The sequence below is a fragment of the Schistocerca gregaria genome, chromosome 2 (assembly GCF_023897955.1).
Source record: "Schistocerca gregaria isolate iqSchGreg1 chromosome 2, iqSchGreg1.2, whole genome shotgun sequence".
Classification (NCBI taxonomy): Eukaryota; Metazoa; Arthropoda; class Insecta; order Orthoptera; family Acrididae; genus Schistocerca; species Schistocerca gregaria.
The window spans coordinates 102,928,386-102,953,897 of NC_064921.1; the positions used below are offsets into that span (position 1 = coordinate 102,928,386).

At 38.0% G+C, this 25,512-nt stretch overlaps 1 protein-coding gene across 3 annotated transcripts in view; it reads left to right on the forward strand.

Annotated features, from left to right (window-relative positions):
* Positions 1 to 25,512, forward strand: part of LOC126336439 (uncharacterized) — a 216,745-nt gene that overhangs the window by 97,646 nt on the left and 93,587 nt on the right. For all 3 annotated transcript variants that reach the window (XM_050000137.1, XM_050000138.1, XM_050000136.1), the window contains exons 5-6: positions 11,844 to 11,931; positions 20,955 to 21,074. In XM_050000137.1, the coding sequence (XP_049856094.1) occupies positions 11,844 to 11,931; positions 20,955 to 21,074 (208 nt within the window). The remainder of the gene's footprint in view (positions 1 to 11,843; positions 11,932 to 20,954; positions 21,075 to 25,512) is intronic.

The following is a 25,512-nucleotide window of genomic DNA, read 5'->3' on the forward strand; positions in this document are numbered from 1 at the left end:
CTGGTCGGTCGGGAGAGATAGGGGACAGCCGAAAGAGCAACCCACACTGAGACAAATGAACATGCGATGGTCTTGGCCATGATGTCAATAAGAGGGACCACCTCGACCCACCAGGTCACACAGTAGATGATCAATAAGATGTTTCTGTAACCCTCAGAAGGAGAGAGGGGACCAACGACATAGATATGGACATGCTGAAGATGCCCCTGGGTCATTCCATGTCAAATGAACACACTGATTCAGACTTGATGTCTCAGATTTCCATGACTTTTGGTATGCAGCAATATATCATAGACTTATGGAAAAATACCAAATTTCAGTTATGAAGCACAATTATTTCTGAAGTTATTAATTTTTAAAGATTTAAATTTTTATGAAGAAATTTCATGTTTTGGGACCTTTGGATGCCTACTGGCTGGTAACCAGTGATGATATAAACCTGGGAGTGGTCTCATTTTAAAGCTATTGAATAGGGCTTTGATATGATATGCCACAAGATAGTGGTTAAAATTTTTAAAAAATTGAAAATTTAAAAATTAAATTTAAAAATTTTGTTTCTCAAAAAGTAGCAATTTTAAAAATTGCTAAAAATTATCAAATATAGTTTGTAATGTCTTAATACATGAGGCAAAATTCTATCATGGGATTTCAATGGGATTAGGAGGTACAGGACTTCAGTCTATCGCATGGTTCTTTGCCATGTGTTGTTGCTGAAAAATGCAATATTCCATCAACTTTGTCTGGAACAGGTAGACAGCTGTAGTGTTGTGGTTGAGGCAATCTGATATTATTACAAAATGTAAATGTTTGACTTCTTTCTTTTTAAAATACACTACAAAAGGGTGAGTGGTTGGCTGAGTGTTTGACCAGTGATATGATTGTGCCTCATCTTGCAAAATGATCAAAGAGTTCACAAATGACAGCCCCTTCACATTCCAGAAGAGTTTCCTTAGTATGTCTCAGAAATGCACTTTGTTCTTTTCTGTGAAATTATGATGAAGTAGGACAGGAAGTTTTTCACAAAATACATCAACAAATTCACTTACCAATTATTGAATTATTTCTAAGTTACACCGATCCACAGAGATCCACTGTCTGTAAGTGACAGTCTCAATTGCATTGTCTTCATATGCTTTTCCTGAAAGTTCTCTAATCCTTTTGGTACCTGGACACAAAACACAATCAGAAAAGAAGTAGTCAGTTGATGGTGGGCTGCAAACCATCATTTGTGCAGGCAGTCCTTGTATGTTTTAATTTTGCCATCCATCACTGAACTCATTCTTGTATTTTCAAACATAAGCTTCACATTCTTGTGAGTGTAGCACACACAGAGTGAGTGTGTTCCACTGTGGCCTGCTAGCACACAATTTTTAGGCCTAAGTTCTGCAAACTTAGAAAATCCCACTTTTACAGTTGGGAATTTTTCTTTGAAAACTGTACACGCTTCTTTCAAATTATTAAGCATCATCCTTTTTGGAACATGTTCTTTACCACCTGTGCTTTTGTCTTTCACTGATACAAAGGTCCTTCATCTCTGACATCACTCTGCTCATTTCATCACTTGTAAAATATCCTTTAACAATATGAATGGTATGATTTGACAGACTTTTCCCTGGTTTCAGATCAGGACAAGGCAAGGTGCCTATTTCACCCCCCCCCCCCCCCCCCCCCGCCCCCAACTTCTGGCTTGTGGAACTAAGTAGTTAGAGGCCAAAAATTCCTGTATTACTTTTCTCACACTCCAGCTGTCAGGCAAAAGAGTCAGCAGTTAAAGCTTCTTCTTCCTACTAGTGAAGCTGTTGTTCACCTTCTCTACATGTGTTAAGAACTCATCCTGTGAATCATCATTTGCATCATCACTAGATGCATTCATTAGCAGTTTTCTCTTGACAGCCACATTGATTCTGTTGGCCTTCTTAGTAGAGTAAATTTTCGATTGCATCCTCTTTTTGTCTACAGACGACTCTCCCATCTCCAAAGGAGAGCTGTTAAGAGAACTCAGAGCTTCACATTCATCAGGAAATGGCATATCAATAACTTCTTCAGTTTAGTATCAGACTGACTTGCTTCATCTATGTTGCTAGTTCCAGTGGAAATTTCTCTATGTTTTTCATTTTTCAACATTGTCAGCTGCTTCCAACAACTGTCAACTCAGGTATTCCTGGAATCAAGTCACACATCCATGAAGTAACATGTCTCAAATCTTTTGTTGCATGGGAGTGATTAGGCTTATCAAAAGGATTAAAACAATCTATTTTACTATCTTGTCAGTGGTATCCATCCTACAAGGGATAAACAGTGACAAATTAGTTAGGAAAAATGCAGTGGCCAAGAAATGGGTTGTGTTCTAAACATACAATATCACAGAAAACATCAAATGAACATCATACAAGCATCTCTGATGCTACACTGGCTATAAATTAGTGGGCTTGTCTAATTAACCAATCAGCTTCCTATCTGAGTAAAAGGGGATTTCCCTCTATTTGCAGGCCAATCAGCTTTAGTTTTCTTTTAAAGAGTGGTTTCCAAAAATGGTACACTATAAAGTAATCATTCCCTTTTATTAATTTAATAGTGTCTTGCACACTGCTTTTCAAAATTCGTAATTAAAAAATGAAATTTTACTAATTTGGTACATTATTTACAAAATGTGTATTTCTGAAGCCCTGTATCTCCTGATCCCATTGAGATCCCATGATAGAATTTTGCTATAAGTTTTAACACATTTCAACTATATTTGATAATTTTTTTTTCAAATTTTAAAATTGACAGTTTTTGAGAAATTTAAATTTTATAATTTTTATTTTTTGTTTAAAGTTGTAATGCCTATCTTGTGGCATATCATATTAAAGCCCTATTCAAAAGCTTTCAAATGAGACCATGCCCAGGTTTATATCATCACTGGCTACCAGCCTATAGGCATCTAAAGGTGCCAAAATATGTTTTTTTTTTTAAATTGAAATCTTTAAAAATTAATAACTTCAAAAATAATTATGTTGTGTAACTGAAATTTGGTATTAATATAATAGAGGGAAACATTCCACGCGGGAAAAATATATCTTTCCTGATGAAGCAACTGTTGGTTGCAAAAGCTTGAATTTTGTGTGTATGTTTGTGTTTGTTGGTGTGTCTGTCAACCTGCCAGCGCTTTCGTTTGGTGAGTCACATCATCTTTGTTTTTAGATATATGAAATTTGGTATTTTTACATAAGTTTATGATATATTGTTACATAACAAAAATCATGAAAATCTGAGATATCAATTCTGAAAATCTCCCAAAATTGTGTTGATTTGACATGGAATGACCCTCCTTTGGAATGTCAAACTTGCCCAGTGGAGACTGAACATGCCTGCTGACCTTGCTGCACTGGCACAGGATGCGCGCGCGGGTCAAAGTGCAGCAGTTATGCTTCAGTCGGGCCTGACAAAGCGCTCCATAACCAGCCATGTCATTGCTCGCATTCCAGGTTGGGCTAAGCCGTACAAGGCAGTAAAGACCCTGTGACGAAGGGTGGTAGGGACCAGGCAGTGGGGTGTGCCCATAGAAATGTCACAAAAGACAGGAATCATTAACACATGTAGTATATGGGGCTGGACAGAGAGTGATGACTCATTGTCTGGTATTATTCACTGTATGTCATTGTCTTAAAGCCTGAAGTTGGGCGAGCTCCTCCAGATTCAGCAGTGCGGTTAGCATGCAGATGTGGGAAAGATAGTCCGCCACAATGTTCTCCATGCTGCAGATATAGCACGCGTCAGAAGAGTGCTGACACATGTAGTCCAAATGGCAGAAAGGCCTTGGTGGAAGGTCCTTAGCTGGATTATGAATAGCATCCATGAGTGGCTTGTGATCTGTATAGATTGTGAAAGGTCACACGTAGAGGTCACAATGGAAATGTTTGATCACCTCATACCCGGCAAGGAGCTCACAATCCAAAGCCAACCATTTACACTGTCTCTTCATCCGCTTCTTGGAAAAGAAGCAGAAGGGCGTGCCATTGTAAAACAGCACCCACAGCTGAGTCACTGGCATTGGTAGTGATCGAGACATGATCATCAGAATCTGGGTGGGTGAGTGTGACAGCCTTGATGAGGTTACGAAATGCATCAAGCATGGGTTTGGTCCACTCCAACTTCCATTGCCCAATGGTGTTTTTGCCAGAGAGAGTGTCAGGGAAGGCCATTTGGAGGGGGACAGCCTGAGTAACATGGCGGCAATAAAAGTTAGCCATACCCAGAAAACGATGAAGGGAGGATGAGAACTCGGTGTTGGTTACAAATGACAGTGCAAGCCTGATCCGCCATGTGGAAACGAACCTCTAGTGAGTTTGGTACATGAGACAGTAGATGAAGTTGCAGATCTGAAGGCAATTTGACCATCCAAAACATCCAAAGCGTGGCACCAGGTAGTGCTTGATTGTCAATTAAAGCATGTAGGCATCACCAAAGCTGTGAAGGGGTATAGTCATCAAGATGCTCCTCGTTAATAGTTTAATGAAAAGCCTCCACCAGATAGTGGGAAAGGCACTCAATAAGCAGTGATTTGGCCATCAAATATTTGTGCAAGGTGAGTGGTGAGAGGAGCAAATCGCTGATGAGGTCCGTATGTATCGTGGAGGTGGTTCACTGGGCAGACAAAACAAACACCAGCATCAGGAATGCCGTGGATGTCCAGGAGGTGGTCCTCTAAGGTGAACCAAGTTTTTGGATTATGTTTATGCAAAGCAGATAGCTTTGGAAATCAGCTGGATAACACATGTCAAGGCAGCACCAGCAGCCGGAGATCTGTGCAAGCAGAGTAGGACACCTCCAACACTGGAAGTGCAGTAGCCGTGAACGGAGTGTCACCTGAGGTCTGCATGGGGCAGTGGCTGCATGTAGCATATGGTGTGGAGGGGGCGGGTGTAAAATTCGGCACCGTGTGTCCAAACTGCAGTCCTGGTGAAGAACACAGTGCGGTTGTAATGGCTGGTGCCATTGCAGCAGCGAGCAGAAGGCGGTCGCGGCGCAGCCATGGGGAGTTGGTGGGGGGGGGGGGGGGGGGGGGGGGGACGGCTGACCTGGGAACCAGACTTGGCAGAACGGCTGGTGCCATTATGTAAACAGGTGAAAGACAGTCGTGGTGCAAGCACGGTGCAATGGTCACAGAAACCAGCGCAGTCAAGGTGACTGGCGTTGCCGAGACAACATGTGGGGGCATGCTGCGACACTAGACATATAAGAACTTGCTACCCCATGCATAGGAATGTTGAATTCACAGTTCTGGAACTTCGTCAAAGCAACCTGAAGGTAATGGCGTAGATGGAGGATGAACCACAATATCTTTAATAGGAAGATAATCCACGTTGTTGTTAGGTGGATTGCACTGTTCGTGTTATGGCTCTTGTTGTACTCCCATGCTGGGCAGTGACCATGTTTTGGCGGTTAAGGTTAGGTGGCCACCAGTGTGGCTGGGCGTAAATAATTGTTCACTTTTAACCAAATTTGAAGTAGGTACATTTGTCCATTCATGGTCGCAAGCATAGTTCATAGGGCCCATCACACTTGCACCGAAAGATGCTGGTAGATCCATGGTGGCCGAAAGAATGTCGGCTTGCACAAAAAGTTTGTAACTTATGAAAACAAACACAAAATAACTCGCTATGAGATGATGATGGTGTCGGGGTCACCACTGTGATTATCACATATGGTTGGTTGGTAATAACACACACTAAGTATCGAATGTGCAGGTATTAATCTCTGAGAAAAAACAAACAAACATGGCAGAAGAACAAGTTGTGCACCAAGAAAAAACTAGAACAAAGCAGGGCACTCTGCACCAGAGACACCACAGCTTCATGAGAATGGTTCCCTGCAAGTCCTCATACAGAAAAGTAGTCTTCACATCAAAATTATTAATGTTAGGATCAAGATTTACACTTACACTGATTACAGCTCTGAGAGTAATAATCTCACAACTACTGAAAAGGTTTCATCATAATCTATACCAAGCTTCTGAGTAAATCCCTTAGCAACAAGTCTAGCATGATAGAGTGCTGTACCATTTGTACTTCTATTCAACTTATATACCCACTTGTTACCTACGACACTTTTGCTCTTTGGTATGTCCACAGGCTACCGAACACCGTTATTCAGAAAACACTTTATTTCCTCTTTCATGGTACTTATCCAGTCTTCTCTGTCCTCTCTGAAGTGGTATCCTCCATGTTAACAGGATCTTCTCCCAAACTGAAAATGTCACTTACCAAATAGGTGACATAACCTGCAAAGTCCTTGGATTTTAGTATATGGGCTCACATTTTGACTGGATTTTCATCTTCTGGAGCTTCAGGGTCCACTGGTAGCATCTCATGATCCTCCATGTCTACCAGTGACAGAGCATCCTGTATGTAGTCTGCATATTAATCAGAATCTATACTGTCACTCCCAGCATGGCTGACTTCCACCACTACTTCTGCCTTGCCCCATTCAGCATGTTGTTCACTCACACTGAACATACAGTAGTCTTCATTTGCATCTGGTGCCCTGGTACTGCCACTCCTGCACTCCACTCATCCTCCAGAAAACAAAATTCCCATCTTTCTCAATTTTGTTAGAATTCTGTGTGTAACTTAGACTGTAACATTTCATCATTTCCTTGTAGTCTACAAAAACAAATTCCTTAGCCTTGGCATCCCACTTTGGTTTATTCTGATCTAGTATATGAAGAAGAGCTTGGTAACCAAACACTTTTAAATGGTTCAAAGAAGATACTTTACTCTTCCACATCTGCGGAGTCTTATCATTAAACACTCTGTGAGGAATGTAGTTCTTCATGTAAACAGCAGCATTGCATGCCTCTGCTCAATATTGTTTAGGCAGGCCAGAATCAAACAACATACACTATGTCATCTCACAAATTGATCTGTTAGTCCTTTCCACTGCAACAATAATCAAATGCTCAATCACATTCTCTCAGAGAAATTAATCAAACTTAGTGTTATTCACTGCCACTGTCTGCTTTAACACCATTGATTGTTTTGAACTCACAGAAAAAATCAAATGTTTGATCTTTACAACTGAGAAAATAAATGGAATATCTTTCTGGAATAATTTTCTCTAGTACAGCATTTTTCAACTGCCATGTCATAACACATTGGTATGTCACAAATACATGTCAGATGTGCCATGAGATTTTAAATTTCTTCTATTTTTCCACAAATAAAATATCTACAACATAAAAACTTTTTTGCCAAATTGTTTCTGGGAGAAGCCCAAATTTCCCATCATTAGCTATTATTACACACATTTAAATATGTATCATATCATAATAATTATATATTCTTTACATTCCACTCTGAAATGAATGATACCTCATTCAAGGAACAATCTTCACCACAAAAGTCCCATTCAAGAGTCTTAGATAATAAATTTATACATTTTGTAGCTCGTAGTGGTTACTTTAAAAAAATATGTATTTCATGTACTTCATGTGTTTGCCTTTTTGCATCTACAAAAAAGAGCGCTTAATCATACTTAGAGACATCTGCTCCTTGGGGCCAAATAAATCTATATACACCAAGCCAAGCACCTCAATGCACACTGTTCTCCAGACTTATGAAATGCAAGTTTAAACATCTTACCAAGCACATATGATTTACACATGTACAGAGATTAACAATCACAACACTTCAACATTATGCCTCTATCTCATAAACATAACTTAAGTCCAATGCCAGCACTAACATGATCGAATCACTAATTTTTCTAACAACTAGAGCAAACTCACCTGACACAACTTCAGCATTTCTTTGTTTATAAATACTATTTGACTCTGTTCCAGAACAAAGTAGTGAACATCTTACATCCATCTTTATCAAAAGGAAAACTGCTACTCACCATATAGTGGAGACCTGAATTACAGATAGGCACAACCAAAAGTCTGTCACAATATAAGCTTTTGGCTAACAAGGCCTTTGTCAAAACACAGATGACACACACACACACACACACACACACACACACACACACACACACACACACACACACACACACACGTGTGTGTGTGTGTGTGTGTGTGTGTGTGTGTGTGTGTGTGTGCTCTGAATTTTTGACAACATTTCTGTCTGAAGATACAGCTGATGAACTGACAATAACATTGCCTTTCCCTTCACTTACTAAGGCAACATTACTAGCACAATTCAAATTTTTTTGTTTGCAGTTTTCTGACAAAATCTTAAAGCCACAATTTTCTAAACCCCATGTATGGTGATGCATGAGAATTCATGATCTATTCATTGTAGTCAAAATCTGCCATATCAAGTGCACAAAATAATGACTTGTCTGCTCCCTTGGCATATTTCTTTGACAATTCTTGCCTCTTGAAACAGTCATATTTACAATGATAATATTTCCAGAAACCGAAACTTTTTTTTCTTTTATTGTTTGTCTTTGCAAAATCCTGCTGTGATTTCTTACAATGTTCTGTGAATATAGCACTATCACCACCACCTTTGCCCAACTTCCATTTAGCGACTTTTCTTTGATGTTTTTTGATGTTAAATTTTCGTCCATTATCCTGGGCTCTTTACACATACAGTAAGGCAGACATACTTTTGGTAAGCCTATCAGCTTAATGACTGCAGTTAGTCCACCATTAACTAGTTTGCCCATGCTCTGAAGTTTATTGGCTACATCCAGAATATGAGATATGTAATTTGAACATGTCCTTCAAATCTGGATAATTTGATGTCCAACTCATCATCCCAGAAATTCATCCACCTATTTTCATTCTTACCAGGGGAAAAGGATAAGAATCCATGCATCTGTATCTTTCTTTGCATTAATAACAACAACATCCATAGTGTTTTTTAAGCTTCTGTAGCATGTCCCCAGTTTTAGTTTACAGTAATTAGGAAGTGACCCAAATCCGCATTTTGCTCTTTGAATAAAATGAAAACAGGTAGTCTCCTATGACTATAATGTCAGTGAGTCACAGTTGGAATTGGCCAGCTCAAACAGATACCTGTAGGGATATACAAATACTTTGTAGGGCTATGAAATGGAATGATCACATAGGTTCTGTTGTGGGTAAAACAGGTGGTAGACTTCAATTTATTGTAGAATGCTGGGGAAGTGCAGTCAGCATACAAAGGAGACTGTTTATAAATCATTTGTATGACTCAGTCTAGGATATTGCTGAAGTGTGTGGGATCCATATCAAATAGGACTAACAGGGGATATTGAATGTATACAGAGATGGGCAGCATGAATGGTTACAGGTTTGTTTGATGCCTGGGATCATGTAACAGTGATCCTGTAAAAAATGAACTGCCAGACTCTTGAAGATAGACTAAACTATCCTGAGAAGGTCTATTAATGAAGTTTCAAGAATGGGCTTAAATGATGACACTACGAATATACTACAACACCTTACATCTCACCCATGTATGGATTGTGAAGACAAGATTAGAATAACTACATCACACACAGAGGCATTCAAACAATCATTCTTCCAATGATTCGTACATAGATGGAATGGGAAAAAACCCTACTTACTACAATGGGACATACCTTTTGTCATGCACTTCTCAGCAGTTTGCAGAGTAAGGATGCAAATGTAGATGTCGATGTAGAACTATCTAACATAGATGACATTCTTCTTATGTGTTGTATGTATCAGAAATTCAGTGTCAATATCAGAAATAGGTTTGCAGTCCTTATACAAGATAAAAATGGGAAGAGACAAGAAAATTAATGGCAAATGCACAGAAATATGGCCAACTGTGAGAGAGTGTACAGAAAAACTTCATTGGAAAGATGAGACCCAAGAGTAAATGGCTCAGTGGGGTAGCTAGAACAACAGGAGAAGACTGTTATATGTGAGATAACCACTGAGTCCCCAAGCAAAACTTCAAAAATCATGAGTGTCCACTGAAATTCATCGAATAGGGGGCAAGATTTTAAAATTGTCATTTTTCATATACCTGATTAGGTGAGTTTGAAGATGTGTGATGACTCAAAAACTAAATTGCCATTTTTATATACCTGATTAGATGAGTTTGAAGATGTGTGATGACCCAAGAACTAAATTGCCATTTTCATATACCTTATTAGGTGAGTCTGAAGATGTGTGATGACTCAAAAACTAAATCTGATAAAAGTACACAAAACTTAATTTATATCAAACAATTGATAGTTATCCATTAAACACATTTCTAAGGCAGGTTACACATTGGTACATTATTTCAATAACATAAGCAAAGTAAATCATTTTATATTATTAATATGATTGTGAATAGCACCTTTTTGACCCAATTGTCTGAAATTACAAGCTCCTCGCATGATTAAATCCAACGTATGGTTAGGAAATTAAGGCACTAAATATTTATAAAAGCTGTATTGCTGCACGCCTAAGTAATGTTGTGTTGAGTCTGAAAATTAAAATTGAAAGTGAAATAAAGCCAGAACAAATGAGAAAATTCTGTTCAATATCAACAAATATAACTAAAGGAAAAAACACAAGAAATAAAAAGACTGATTTTACTCATCATAGTGGATACATTTTTGAATAAAGTTAAGAACATTTTACTTACAAACTCTTCTCATACAGTTGATGAATGTGTAAAGATCAGTTTGCATAAATCCACTTGAATCTTAATCACTCTTATTGTTAGTACTGCATTATAATTCTTATTACTTCAAATGTTACAGTATTATAGAATTGTAGTGTATATGGCTGTTCCTATTGAACTGCTGTGCACAATGTTGTTGTTATGGCGTACTATTGTACCTTATAATGTTTCTCTGCTGCATTTTTGTATTTGTATGTACATGAATTGCTCTATATGTACAATGCACGATTCTTGAGACTAAAAGAAATAAATAACCAAGGCCACCTTAACATTGACAGAAAAGAACTGATGCTGTCTCTTCGAAAACACAAAGGCTTCTATGTGTGCCTATAGGGCACTGTGGCTAGTCATAAAGAGACAGGTTATATATTATATCATAATGTGCTAATGAACACAGAAATCATAGGAGGTATTTTGCAACCTTACTAAGAACATTCCTCATCAGTATTCTGATTTTAATTATGATTGCATTCCTCATTAGGAGAAAGCACACATATTAGTTAGCACATTTTTTGCATTTACCTCTTTAGCAACAAAGCTTATAAAAACAAGACTTTTCACTTCTAAATGTTATCGAGCACATTTTTCATCAGTAAAAAGCTTTTATATATTGTTCATTTAGTTATATTGAACTATGCAGACCATAATTTGATAGTTGTCTTTTGTATTTTGATTTTCATTTATTTGTTGATTTATAATAGGCATTGTGTTTCAATGGCTCTGTGTCAAAAGCCTCAGTTTTAATACGCAGTTGGTCCTATGATTTTCCTGTCACTTATCACTTATTTGATTAATCTGAAATGTGCAGATTTGCTATATTGTCTGGGTAAGTCAGTTCAAATGCCAGAGGAAGGAAAATGAAACGGTCTCTAATAGGACCAAGCCTAGTAACAGATAACTGTGTTCATACCAACTTTTGAATTGAATACAAATTTACTTTAAATAACAGGTCCCAGATACATTAGAGTCTAGATATAATTTTTAAAAATGGTAATTGGTCTTCAAATATTAGGGGAAACTTTTGAAGTGATTCATTTTTACTAGGATAAGGCTGATAGTATTCAGCACCCACTAAAATACTCATCTATGCATTTAATACCAATTTTCTTGTTACTTCCATCAAATGGAAATAAAATTTAGTAGCTTGAAATTGTTACTTGTGTTTTGATTATAAAGGTGAAATATTGTAAAACAAAGAAAAAATTTCTCAGTGTTCTAATTTCATTTCAGGCTAGAAGAGGGTCACGAAAAGCATATCACAGCTAAGGATGTTGCAATGGCATTTCTGGCTTATATGGCTGTTTTAAGCATTTTACAGGTATTTACAGTTCTCTCAAAATAATTATATTGAACTGATAGAAAATAAAAAAGTATACATCTTCAGTTAATTTGTAAACAGTATGTTAATAAAATTTAGAGATTAGAAGTATGATGGAGGAAGGAAAGGGGGGTAATACACATTCATATTATGTCTTAAATGATGTTCAACATTATTTGCATTTTTTATGTTGATGTAGAGTTCAAAAGCCTCCATTAAGAATACCGAATGTATTCTACACTGGTAACCCATAATACCTTGTCTCAGAACACAACTCACAACTATATATATATATTAAGATGGTATCTGTTCTTTCGGACATGTTCGAAGGCTCACCAGCCACTTGACCATCTTCTTCTTCTGTGCGGATGCACAAACAGTGCCGGAACTGTTACGGGAATCGGCAAACATGCTGCGAGTAATGAGTATAATGGGAGGGGGCACTACGAATGTAGTGCGGGACAATACATTGAGAATTTGGGTGTCGCGGGAGGCATGCCAGAGATAATTCCATGCAGCCACACTATCCTCTGTGTCCTCGGTGGCTCAGATGGATAGAGTGTCTACCATGTAAGCAGGAGATCCCGGGTTCGAGTCCCGGTCGGGGCACACATTTTCATCTGTCCCCGTTGACGTATGTCAATGCCTGTAAGCATCTAAGGGTTGTCATTACATTGTAATAACCCACAACACCATAGATGTTCTGATGATGTCTGCTTCACAGTGAAATTTATTCTGATTGTACCATCAGTGACTCAGAACCCTATAGATGGGAATTTGCTCTGCAACCATGTACTAACTTTCATTAATCTCTCTTGCTGATTTATATCTTCCTTTCCCTTTGACATATTCCTTATTTTTATTTCATTACTACCATCACATTAATATACATACTTTTTTCCCTTTTCCATCTTTTGTCTATATTTTACGTTTACTGTTGTTCTCCCCCTCTATTATTCCACCTTGTTTTCTTTCTGTATCTGACCATTTCTGTTTTGTTTACAATTTCTTTTCTAATATGGCTATACTTTATCTCTCACATGTTCATATGGTTCAAATGGCTCTGAGCACTATGGGACTCAACTGCTGTGGTCATCAGTCCCCTAGAACTTAGAACTACTTAAACCTAACTAACCTAAGGACATCACACACATCCATGCCCGAGGCAGGATTCGAACCTGCGACCGTAGCAGTCTCGCGGTTCCGGACTGCGCGCCTAGAACCGCGAGACCACCGCGGCCGGCTCTCTCACATGTCAGTTGATATCTGTTGATATGGTTTTTCCTTTTCACCTATTGTTTTTTGTATCCATAATTCTGGACTGCTTTCCTAGTTGAATCTTGTACATTTCCATTTCCTCCAATTATATTCTCTCTCTTTAGGCAGACAAAGAAACTCCATAGCTAGGAAGTTAGTGCATTTGTCGACTTCTGTATGTTTTTGTCAGTCTGCTGCTAGCTCTGTCAGATTGTAATTTCGTTTTTTACTATTCTTTTCTTTCTAATGTAAAAATATTGCTAATCACCTAACTTACTCATGATAATTATATGTGCACAATACAATGTCATTTTCAAAACCATTTATCAGGTTTCCAGATAATTTTTTGATTCTTTTGAATGAGTATGTCATAAAAAGAGGAGGAATAACCGAAATGGATTCCCACATCAATGCATCCACAGTAAAGAAAAGACAATGACACAATAAACTAAAATATAATATATATACCAATTTTACTAGGTATACAAATGCTACAGTTTTTTTTTTTAAAAAAAAGAGTGCTGTGGCCAGTAACAGTTATTACAAATGAATATGCCTTCCCAAAACACAAGAAATCTGAGGCCATATGGACTGCTATCGAATCTGAGCTTCTTATTGCAGCCGGCAGCCAATAAACACCCCCAAAATCAAATTGAGCAATGAAGTTATCATAATAGCTGTTCAAATATCAGAGCAGTTGAATGTTTTTTAATGTGTTGGAGGTAGTGAGGAAAGAGGTTTTAGGTAGGATAGCAGGTGATTGGTGTGAAAGGAACTGCTCCACCACAGTGAGGCCCTGGACGTGTAGAATTTTTGTGTATAAGGAAGTGGCATCAACGGTTACAAGGATGGTTTCTGGGGGTAACAGACTGGGTAAGTATTCCAGGCGTTCGAGAAAATGGTTGGTGTCTTTGATGTCTTTAAGCACATACAGGCTATGAACTGTTGGTATTTTAAATTCTTTAAACAAATTTCTGCAGGTCTGTCTGGCACATTTCTTTCCCATAATTCTAAGTGCCTTCTTTTGTGGAATAAGTACACTTTTCATATTACCTTTATTGCTGGATCCCCATACCTCTATCCTGTAGCTTAGGTGGGATTCAAATAGTGCAAAATATATTTGCCTCAGGGTGGTAATGTCAGAAAGAGGTGTCAGTTTTCTTAGGGCATATATGGTAGTAGATAGCTTTTTGCAAATATCATTTACATGATCAGAACAGTTTAATTCTGCATCAAGTGTCAGGCCAAGAAATTTGGTCAAGTATTCTTCTTTAATGTATTCATCACCCATTAAAATTTGGTTTTTCATGAGTTTTCTGCCTCCCAAGATCAAATTCAATATAGACAGATTTATTTGGTTTTAATTTTAGGTTTTTTTCATTAAAATACTACAGAATTATGCGTCCTGCAGTATTGGATTCCACTTCAAGCTGCAAATACCTTGGATTTTGGCATATTAACGTGGTATCATTTGCATATAAGATAACTGTAGTGGGGTTTGTTATAGACTGAATCCTATATCATTATTATAATGATGAGATACAATTATGCTAAATAAATAAATAAAGTAACATAAATAATAAAAAGAAGTGTTCCAAATATTGACCCCTGTGGAAAACCAAAATTAATGTTAGTGGTGTTTGATTTGTATGATACCTCTGTTGTGCTAAGAGACACAAACTGCTTCCTATTTGTCAAGTAGGGTCTAATCAGATTATGGGCTGTGCCTTGAATGCCATAGTTTCACAGTTTGTTCAGCAATATGATCATATCAACACAGTCAAAAGCTTTTTGGAAGTCTAGAAAGATCCCACATACATGTTCTTTATTACCTGTACGTTGGATGCTGCTGTAATGGTAGTTGACAACCTCACAAAACCATACTGCCCCTTAGAAATCATTATTTTGCTTGCCAGACAGTTCCAGATTCTTATATATTTTACTCTCTCAAAGATTTTGGATATTATTGGAAGAACAGATGTGAGTTGAAAGTTTTCTACTAGATTTCATTTTCCTTTTTTAAAAATAGGCACAATTCGAGCAATTTTCAACTTATCTTCCATATAAAAGTTGATAATTGCTGATAAAGGTGATGCTGTTTTATGAATACATTTCTTAAGAGTGTCCAGACTTAGACCACCATATCCTGCTGAATGAGAATTCTTCAAGCTACTAATAATATTAATTATTTCTTCTCCATTTGTTACTGTTAAAAATATACTATCCTGACACTGGTATTCCTCTGAATTTGTATTTGTGATTTTTAAGCTGATTGATGCTGGAGCCAACAGAGGCAAGGTTATTGTTAAATAGATCTGCTACCTTATTCTGATCAGTTTCTATTGTGTCATTTATCAGCAAGTGATTTTCAGTTGTATGTTTCCCAGATTTACCTATTTCTGTATTTACTAGTTACCATGATGTTTTGGAAATATTATTTGAGTTTTGAATGAAACTTTCAAAATGTTTCTGTTTTTCAGAAATTAAGAGGCCTGTGTAGTATTTCTGGTAATTTTTGAACTCTTCTTTTAATTTTTTATTGCTCAAGTCAGTTAACATAGCATTATCATACCATCTTAGTTTTTCTCCAGCCTCAGTCACTGAACTGAATATCGAGTTTTGGGTTACAGATTGCGCCTGAATTCTCTTTTTTATTAATGGGCAGGCTTGGTTGAGAATGTAGTATAGTTCACTTGAGAATTTGCCATACCTATAAAGTGTCGTTAGAATACTGTTCCAGTCCACAATCCTTTCGTGTTATTCAAATGAGTAATGTTTTGGTCTGTATTCATCATAATGTATCTGTAGCAACTGTCTGTAGGAACCTTTTTTATGTTCATACCTTGTTCTACTGTGTGGTGGTCCAACAAAGCACTCATAATAACAGAAGCTGAGCATACATATGTAAAGTAATGCAGAAGTAATTACCATAGTTGTCAGTTTGAGCAGCTTAGTGCTAGCCATAATGTGAAGTTAGTGTATTTTACAGAAATAGTGGTTGTTTCTGCCTGTTAATGTATAACATGACTCGTTTCACATCCCAGGAGGCCCTCCTTCATGGTGGGACTGATGGGGACACAATATGTGAATGAAAGAATTTTGTCATACCATACTTGAATACAGTTCAGTGTAAAATGTAATTTCGAATTTTTTAAGTGACCATCCAAACCAACTACTGTTTTCAACACATTAAAAAACATTCAACTGCTCTGATATTTGAACAGCTATTATGATAACTTCATTGCCCAACTTGGGGGTGTTTTTGACTGCCAGCTGCAATAAGAAGCTCAGATTCTTGGTGCGGGTTTTAAGGGAGAGGGTAAGGAGTCATTCCAATCCTGGGAGCGGAAAAGCCGCTCCCGGGATTGGTATGTCTCCTTACCCTCTCCCTTAAAACCCACATCCTTTCGTCTTTCCCTCTCCTTCCCTCTTTCCTGAAGAAGCAACTGTTGGTTGTGAAAGCTAGAATTTTGTGTGTATGTTTGTGTTTGTTTGTGTGTCTATCAACCTGCCAGCGCTTTTGTTTGGTAAGTCACATCATCTTTATATATATATATATATATATATATATATATATATATATATATATATATATATATATATAATAGAAAGAAACTTCCACATGGGAAAAATATATTAAAAACAAAGATTCCAAGACTTACCAAGCGGGAAAGTGCCGGCAGACAGGCACAATGAACAAAACACACAAACACACACACAGAATTACTAGCTTTCGCAACCGATGGTTGCTTCTTCAGGAAGGAGAGGGAAAGACGAAAGGAAGTGGGTTTTAAGGGAGAGGGTAAGGAGTCAAGGAGTCATTCCAATCCCAGGAGCAGAAAGACTTCCCTTGGGGGGAAAAAAAGGACAGGTGTACACTCGTACACACACACACACACACACACACACACACACACACACACACACACACACACACACATATCCATCCGTACATACACAGACACAAGCAGACATATTTAAAGGCCTTTAAATATGTCTGCTTGTGGCTGTGTATGTACGGATGGATATGTGTGTGTGTGTGTGTGTACGAGTGTACACCTGTCCTTTTTTTCCCCCTAAGGGAAGTCTTTCTGCTCCCAGGATTGGAATGACTCCTTGACTCCTTACCCTCTCCCTTAAAACCCACTTCCTTTCGTCTTTCCCTCTCCTTCCTGAAGAAGCAACCATTGGTTTCGAAAGCTAGTAATTCTGTGTGTGTGTTTGTGTGTTTTGTTCATTGTGCCTGTCTGCTGGCGCTTTCCCGCTTGGTAAGTCTTGGAATCTTTGTTTTTAATATATTTTTCCCATGTGGAAGTTTCTTTCTATATATATATATATATATATATATATATATATATATATATATATATATATATATATATATATATATATATATAAAACAGAAAGAAACTTCCACATGGGAAAATATGTCTGCTTGTGTCTGTGTATGTGCGGATGGATATGTGTGTGTGTGTGTGTGCGAGTGTACACCTGTCCTTTTTTTCCCCTAAGGGAAGTCTTTCCGCTCCCGGGATTGGAATGACTCCTTACCCTCTCCCTTAAAACCCACATCCTTTCATTTTTCCCTCTCCTTCCCTCTTTCCTGACGAAGCAACTGCCAGTTGCGAAAGCTTGTAATTCTGTGTGTGTGTTTGGGTGTTTTGTTCATGTGCCTGTCTGCCGGCGCTTTCCCGCTTGGTAAGTCTTGGAATCTTTGTTTTTAATATATATATATATATATATATATATATATATATAAAAAACAGAAAGAAACTTCCACATGGGAAAAATATATTAAAAACAAAGATTCCAAGACTTACCAAGCGGGAAAGCGCCGGCAGACAGGCACATGAACAAAACACACAAACACACACACAGAATTACGAGCTTTCGCAACTGGCAGTTGCTTCGTCAGGAAAGAGGGAAGGAGAGGGAAAAATGAAAGGATGTGGGTTTTAAGGGAGAGGGTAAGGAGTCATTCCAATCCCGGGAGCGGAAAGACTTCCCTTAGGGGAAAAAAAAGGACAAGTGTACACTCGCACACACACACACACACACACACACATATCCATCCGCACATACACAGACACAAGCAGACATATTTCACTGTGTGTGTGTTTGTGTGTTTTGTTCATGTGCCTGTCTGCCGGCGCTTTCCCGCTTGGTAAGTCTTGGAATCTTTGTTTTGGTGTGTGTGTGTTTTGTCTGGTTCAGAAGACTTTTTCAATGTATGGTGAGTAGCAATCTATCCTTTTCATAACATTGTCATTATTACATTCTGGCTTTTCCATTGTTTAATCTTAGTTACAGTAGATCTCTTCTTTTTATTTCATAAACAGTGTGATAGAGAACACTCTTTCTGCAGTAGCATTCGAGCAAGATAGAGCTAACACAAACACAGTAATTAGCTGCAAATTCTTGCAGCATATAGATTTTGTTCAGTTTGGTTTAATCAAACAGTGTGTTTTCTTTATTCTTTGGGTATAATCACATTTGCTCTTACTTTTGTTATGCTGCATGTAACTTAAAAACACGCTATTTCAAAATATAGAAGACTGTTAATGAAATATAGGAATATGTACAGGGTGATTATAATTAAAGTTAAACTTTCAAGCTGCTGTAGAAATAACATCCCTGGTCAAAATGATGTCAAACTGCAACAGCATATTATCAGAGACGTGTGTGGCATAAGAAAAATAAATAGTTACAAAATGTAGCAATAGACGGCACTGTAAGCATCATAATTTAGTAGAGGTCAACCACAAATGACAAATGAATCATACAATAATGCCTAAGTTGTAAATTTGCCATTAAACTAACTGTACAACTCAGTGTGCATGGGTGTACAGGTGTGATACTGTTAGTTACGTAAGCCCATCCACCACGACAAGGTCATATCACATCAGATGGGAAAAATTGGTTTTTAACTGTCCTGAGGCCAAAACCTGCATAAGAGACATCAATGACATTGGTTTTTAATTAGCCTGATGCCAAAAACTGCATAGAAAGCATCAGTCAAAGTCAAATCAGATTACTAATTTCCATGTGACTGGCGCGAAACGTGTTCAATATACTGTCCACCATTTTCTGCAACAATTTGAAATTGAGAAACAGCATGTTCCGCAACTGATCAAAGTGTTTCTGGAGTCATGTTCAGAATGTGTTGCAGAATGCACGCCTTCAATGCACCTAAGTTTGCAATCAGAACAGTGAACACAACATCTTTCAGATAGCTCCACAGCCAGAAGTCACATGGATTAAGATCAGGTGATCGGGATGTCCAGGCTGTAGCAAAATGGTGGCTGATAATTCTAGCAGTTTCGAAATGGTGTTTCAGCAGCTGCTTAAGTGGATTTGCAATGTGAGGTGTGCCATCTTGCATAAAAATGGTCCCATCCATACTGTTGGAGAGCTGGAATGACTTGGTTGTGCAAAAGACACTCGTAGCACTTACCAGTGATGGTATAGGTAACAGTACTGGAAGCACCTGTCTCTTTGAAAAAATGTGGCCCTATGGTAAACGATGCCATAAACCCACACCACACAGTGTCCTTTTCAGGATGAAGTGGTACTGGTTGATTTGCGTATAGATTTTCCGTTGCTCATGTTTGACAACTCTGTGTATTGACATATCCTGTCAGATGGAAGTGGGCATTGCCTGTCCACAAAATCTTCCATGGCCAATCATTGTCCACTTTCATGTGAGCAAGAAATTCTAAAGCAAAGCTCTCTCTTGCTGGCAGGTCAACAGGAAGCAACTCGTGAACATGGGTAATTTTTAATGGATAGCAAAGAAGGATGTTTCATAGGATTTTCCACACCGTGCTCACAGGTATGTCCAATGTTCGGGCAATTCTCTGTGCACTACATGTTTGCCCACCAGCATTTGTCTCCTCCTGCATTACTGTGCCACTGCTTCCATTAACATCAAATCAATTTGTTTCCTCCCTCTACCAGGTTGCACACCAAAAGAAACCGTCTTTTTGAATTTCCGAATCGTTTTCTCCAGACCCAAGGCAGTCATCAGACCAAAGCCTTCCTTCAAACCCTTCAGTGTCTGGAACTTCTGCAGAGTGTTGTGTGCACGTCATCATTCTTGTGATGCAGCTTTACAAGCAGCGTGTGATCCTGCATTGTGACAGCCATGGCGAACATGTGCATGGCAGGTGTTTTCATTTACATATTTTGATACATACAGTGCCATTTATTAATCAATTTTAACATTATTTGTTTTCTTCTGCCATACGTTTTCCCCCTTCTCCAACAATATTTCGTTGCAATTTGACATCTTTCTGACCAGTGGTGTTATTTCTACAGTGATTTGAAACTTTAATTATTATTGGCCTGTACATTCCATAGACATTTTGTCAGGACAATGGGACAATTAAGCTAAATAATGGATGATCCTGTGAAATATGTGTCATCTAGTCACCATACTGAAGCATATGGTAAAAACGTGTACATTCACACAATGTAATATCTTGTACACCGTAAAGTTGGGTATTCACATATTAAAACAGCTACATTGCTCTCTCTCTCTCTCTCTCTCTCTCTCTCTCTCTCTCTCTCTCTCTCTCTCTCTCTCTGTCTTCCTTACTCTGCCTTTACCTGGTGTTAGGATTGCCATATTACTTAAGGTTGAGGATGACAGAAACAGTCTTGTGGGCTATAAATTACTTCAGTTCAGCGTTCTCTGTTCACCACTCTTTATTTTTTCCTTGAGAAATTTGGAAATATTACTCACTGTTTACATTTTTTGTTCTCAGGGTGGTATATTTACACTGATTAAGGATCCCCCAACTCTGGGAATTGTTACTTCTGCTCGAAATAAAAGAGAAACAATGGTGCCTGTGCCAGTTATTCCTGATTCATCTACTCCACCACAGGTAACCCTAGCATTTCATATTAAATATTAGGAATTGGCTGAGATAATCAGGTATACTTATCATAATTAAACATGATTGCATACATCTTAATAAAACTCAATAAATAATTATTACATGTTATTAACACATATCTATATAAATTGTTGTACAGTATGTGTCTCTCTTATATAGCAGATATACTGGATGGTAAATATTTAATTAAGTTTCATTCAAGCTTAATTTTTAAAGGAACTTCTCAACAGAATAGAAGGAGTGACCCATGAAAAAACTCTTCAGATTCGATTTGAAAGTGTGTGGATTACTGCCAAGATTTTTGAATTCTTAATGTAGCTTATTGAAAATGGATGCAGCAGTATACTGTACACCTTTCTACACAAGAGTTTTAAAGAAGTCTGTTTGATTTCTGCCGAGTATTAACTGAGTGAAACCTGCTTATTCTTGGGAATATGCTGATATTGTTAACAAGGATTGACAGTAAGGAATATATAAATATTGAGGGGCCAATGCCAAAATACCCTGACTCATGAACAGAGGTCAACAAGAGATTCACTAACTTACACCACTTATTGCCCGAATCACCCATTTCTGAGCCAAAAATATCCTTTCAGAAATGGAAGAGTTACCCCAAAATGTAATAACATATGACATAAGTGAATGAAAATAAGCAAAGTAGATTAATTTTTGTGTCAAACGAACACTTACTTCAGATACCGTTCGAATTAAGTCTTTGAACAAGATCCTGAACGTGGGCTTCCCATGACAGTTTACTATCTACCTGAACACCTAAAATTTTGAGCTGTTCAGTTTCACTAACCATATGCCCATTCTGTGAAATTAAAATGTTGAGTTTTTTCTTGAATTGTGTGTTAGAAACTGTAAAAACAGAGTCTTACTGTGATTAGTGTTAGTTTATTTTCTTCATGCTATGAACTTATGTCATGAACTGCACTATTTGAAACCGAGCCAATGTTGCACACAACATCATTTACTACCAAGCATCATCAGCAGACAGAAATATTTTAGAGGTAGCCGTAATACTAGAGGGCATGTTGTTTATATAAGTAAGGAACAGGGGCACCGCCCATTTGACCATACCCAACTCACACCCCACGTCATGGCCACTCTCAGCACTGTCAATAACGACCTTTTGCTGTCTGTTGTTAAAGTAAGAGGTGAACCTATTGTGAGCAACTTCCCATATCCCGCAATGGTCCAACTTCTGGAGCTATAATTTGTGATCAACACAATCAAATGCCTCAGTTAAATAAAAAAATATGCCTGGCATTTGAAACCTTTTGTTTAACCCATCCAGAGAATTTACCATTTTCAGCTGTTAAATGACTTCTAAAGCTAAACTGTACATTTGATAGCAAATTATGTGATATAAAATGATCAATTATCTTTACGCATACAGCCGTTTCAATAAGTTTAGCAACACTGATGGCATAGAAATAGGTCTAAAATTGTCTACATTATCCCTTTCTCTCTTTTTATAAAGCAGGTTTTTTATGGGATGCTTTAATAGTTCAGGTAACTGACCATTCCTAAAGGAAAATTACAAATATGGCTAAACACAGGGCTAAGATGTGCAGCAGAGTACTTTAATATTCTGCTAGGCACTCCATCATATCCATGAAAGTCTTTAGTCTTCAGTGATTTAATTATTGACTCAGTCTCCCCCTTGTCTGTATCACAGAGGAGTATTTCAGACATCAGCCTTGGAAAGGCCTTTTCCAAGGGAGTTATATGATTCCCTGTAGAAACTAATGTTTTTTTTTTTTAGTTCACCACCAATGCTCAGAAAATGATTGTTAAATACTGTACATATATCTGATGTATCATTAACAGAAATATTTTTACTGCTGTTAAATACTGTACATATATCTGATGTATCAATAACAGAAATATTTTTACTGCGAACTGACTTTGTATCGTCGACCTTTTGCTGCACTTCCTTCACATCTGATCATATGGTTTTAATTTTATAGTGTGAATTAGCCATTCTATTTGTGCACCACATACTCTTTGCCTCCCTAATAATGTTTTTAAGCACCTTACAGTTCTGTTTGTAATGGGATGCTGTGACTTGATTGTGACTACTTCTAACATTTTGATATAATTCCCACTTTGTTCCACATGATATCCTTATCCCACTAGTCAGCCACCCAGGCTGCCTTTTACTGCTAGAACCCCATTTAGAATGTTCTAATGGAAAGCAACTCTCAAGGAGCATGAGAAATGTGTTAAGGAAAGCATTATATTTGTCATCTATGTTATTGACACTATAAACATCCTGTCTCTCTTGTTCCTTGACGAGGTTTAAAAAACTGTCTATTGCTGTTTGATTAACTTTCCTATATAGTTTGTAATTATATATGTGGCATTTGTTTGAGTACATAGTCTTTTAGTATGTAAAATTTGTGCATCATGGTCTGAAAGGCAATTCATCCTTTTACTAATGGATTGCCCATCTAGTAATGAAGAATGAATATAAATATTGTCTATGGCTGAACTACTGTTCCCCTGCACCCTAGTTGGAAAAAGCACTTTCTGCATCCAATCATATGAATTTAGGAAATCTACCAACATCTTTTTTCTTGCACCATCATATACAAAATTAATATTGAACTCAACACTTATAACTAATTTCTGATACTTTCTATAAAGTGAATCAAGGACCCTCCCTAGCCTGAGCAGAAATGCGCTAAAGTCTGAGTTTGGGGATCCATAACCAACATCAATTAGAAGTTTAGTTTCACTAAATTCAACTGCCCTTGCACAACATTCAAATATCTGTTCAGTGCAGTGCCGTGATACATCTATGGACTCAAATGGAAGACTGTTTTTTACTTACATGGCCACTCCCCCAACCCGCAAGGAACTCCTTGGAGAACAGCCAGCTAATCTGTATCCTGCTAAAGTAAGCCTCTGAAATGTATAATTATTTAAGTGTTGATGCAATATACCAATAATTTCAGAGTCCACATTTATAAGCAGTTCACTAACTTTATCTCTAATACCTCTTATATTTTGATGAAATATCTAATTCCTTCTCTATTTGGAAACATGATGTTCTCTGAAGGTGAGCCCTTAGAGGGATTTCCTTTAAGCAGGTATACCTATCTGCTGACTTCAATCTAAAAAAGGCGCAGCTCTAACACCAACTACTACCGGAATTTTTCCATGAGTGATCCCACCACTACCCACTACATGTCAGCTATAAGCTTTACCAGCCTCCCCTTCCCATACCTATTGAGGTGCAATGTGACCCATGCCCTCTGCAATCAGTGCCTTCTCCAGCTTCATGTTAATGCACCTAACAGCTGCATTAAGATGAGGCGGATCATGATGCTGAAACAGTTGCACAAAATGCACATCAGCGCCACCAGTTTGAGTAGCTATCTTTACCAGGTCACCACCTACATCATATTCTCTGTCTCTCTCCAGACTATTCCCTGCTCCACCCACTATCACCACCTGATCCTCCATAAAATTCCTACATAACTCCCCTATGCTGTCAGTCACCTGAGGCTTCACAATGCTGGTGACCTAGTACTCATTCCCCAACACTTCCTGCAATTGGTGGCCCACACCTATACCTTGTGAACTATGTAGCAGCATAACCTTCTTCTTTCTGTTAGACTTTGCAACTAACGTAGGTCTCATAACTGCTCAGGACAGCTGCATGTTTCCTGTACCTATGGCTTCAAGAGGTTCCTCTCCACTAAACTTTGACAGTTAGTCACATCTATTGCATATATGCAAAGTACAGTCTTACTAGCTCCTCCTCCTAGCTGCCTTCCCAGCATCTTTCCCTCTCCTCAACCTATCTGTTTCCTCCTTTGCATATCATAACTGCACCTGAAGGGCACAGATCTTACACTCCTGCTCCTCTATCAACTTATTTCTACTACAGATACTGCATTTCCAGGAGAGGATCTCACTAGAATCTCCACTGGCTTCCCCACTGTATCCCCTCCCCCCTCCCCCCCCCCCACCCCACCCCCAATGAAAAGACTTTGAACCAATCCCATACCATAACCCACTGCTCACAAACCTAACCCACTACTCACAAACCTACAATAGAGCCCACACTTCTCACTCAGGGTAAAATTTTACAGTTACTGACAAAAATTGTATGTCTATGTTATCTAAGTTCAGTTACAACAGTAGGACTGTTTATAGAACCAACAATTGTGATCTCAAAATTCTCTTTCTACTAAGAAAGCTGCTACTTTTATTAATGTGACTACTGTCCATGTTCAGTGTCAATGTGCAATAACCAGTCACAGATTGCATGTGGCAGCACTATCATTGGAGGGTAATGAAGCATATCAGGGGAACAGTTTTCGAAAAACATAGCAGTCGTCATAATGCACAAATGGAGCAATTTATCTCACATCCGAAGGGCATGATCATTGCCTTCTGGACCAAGGCT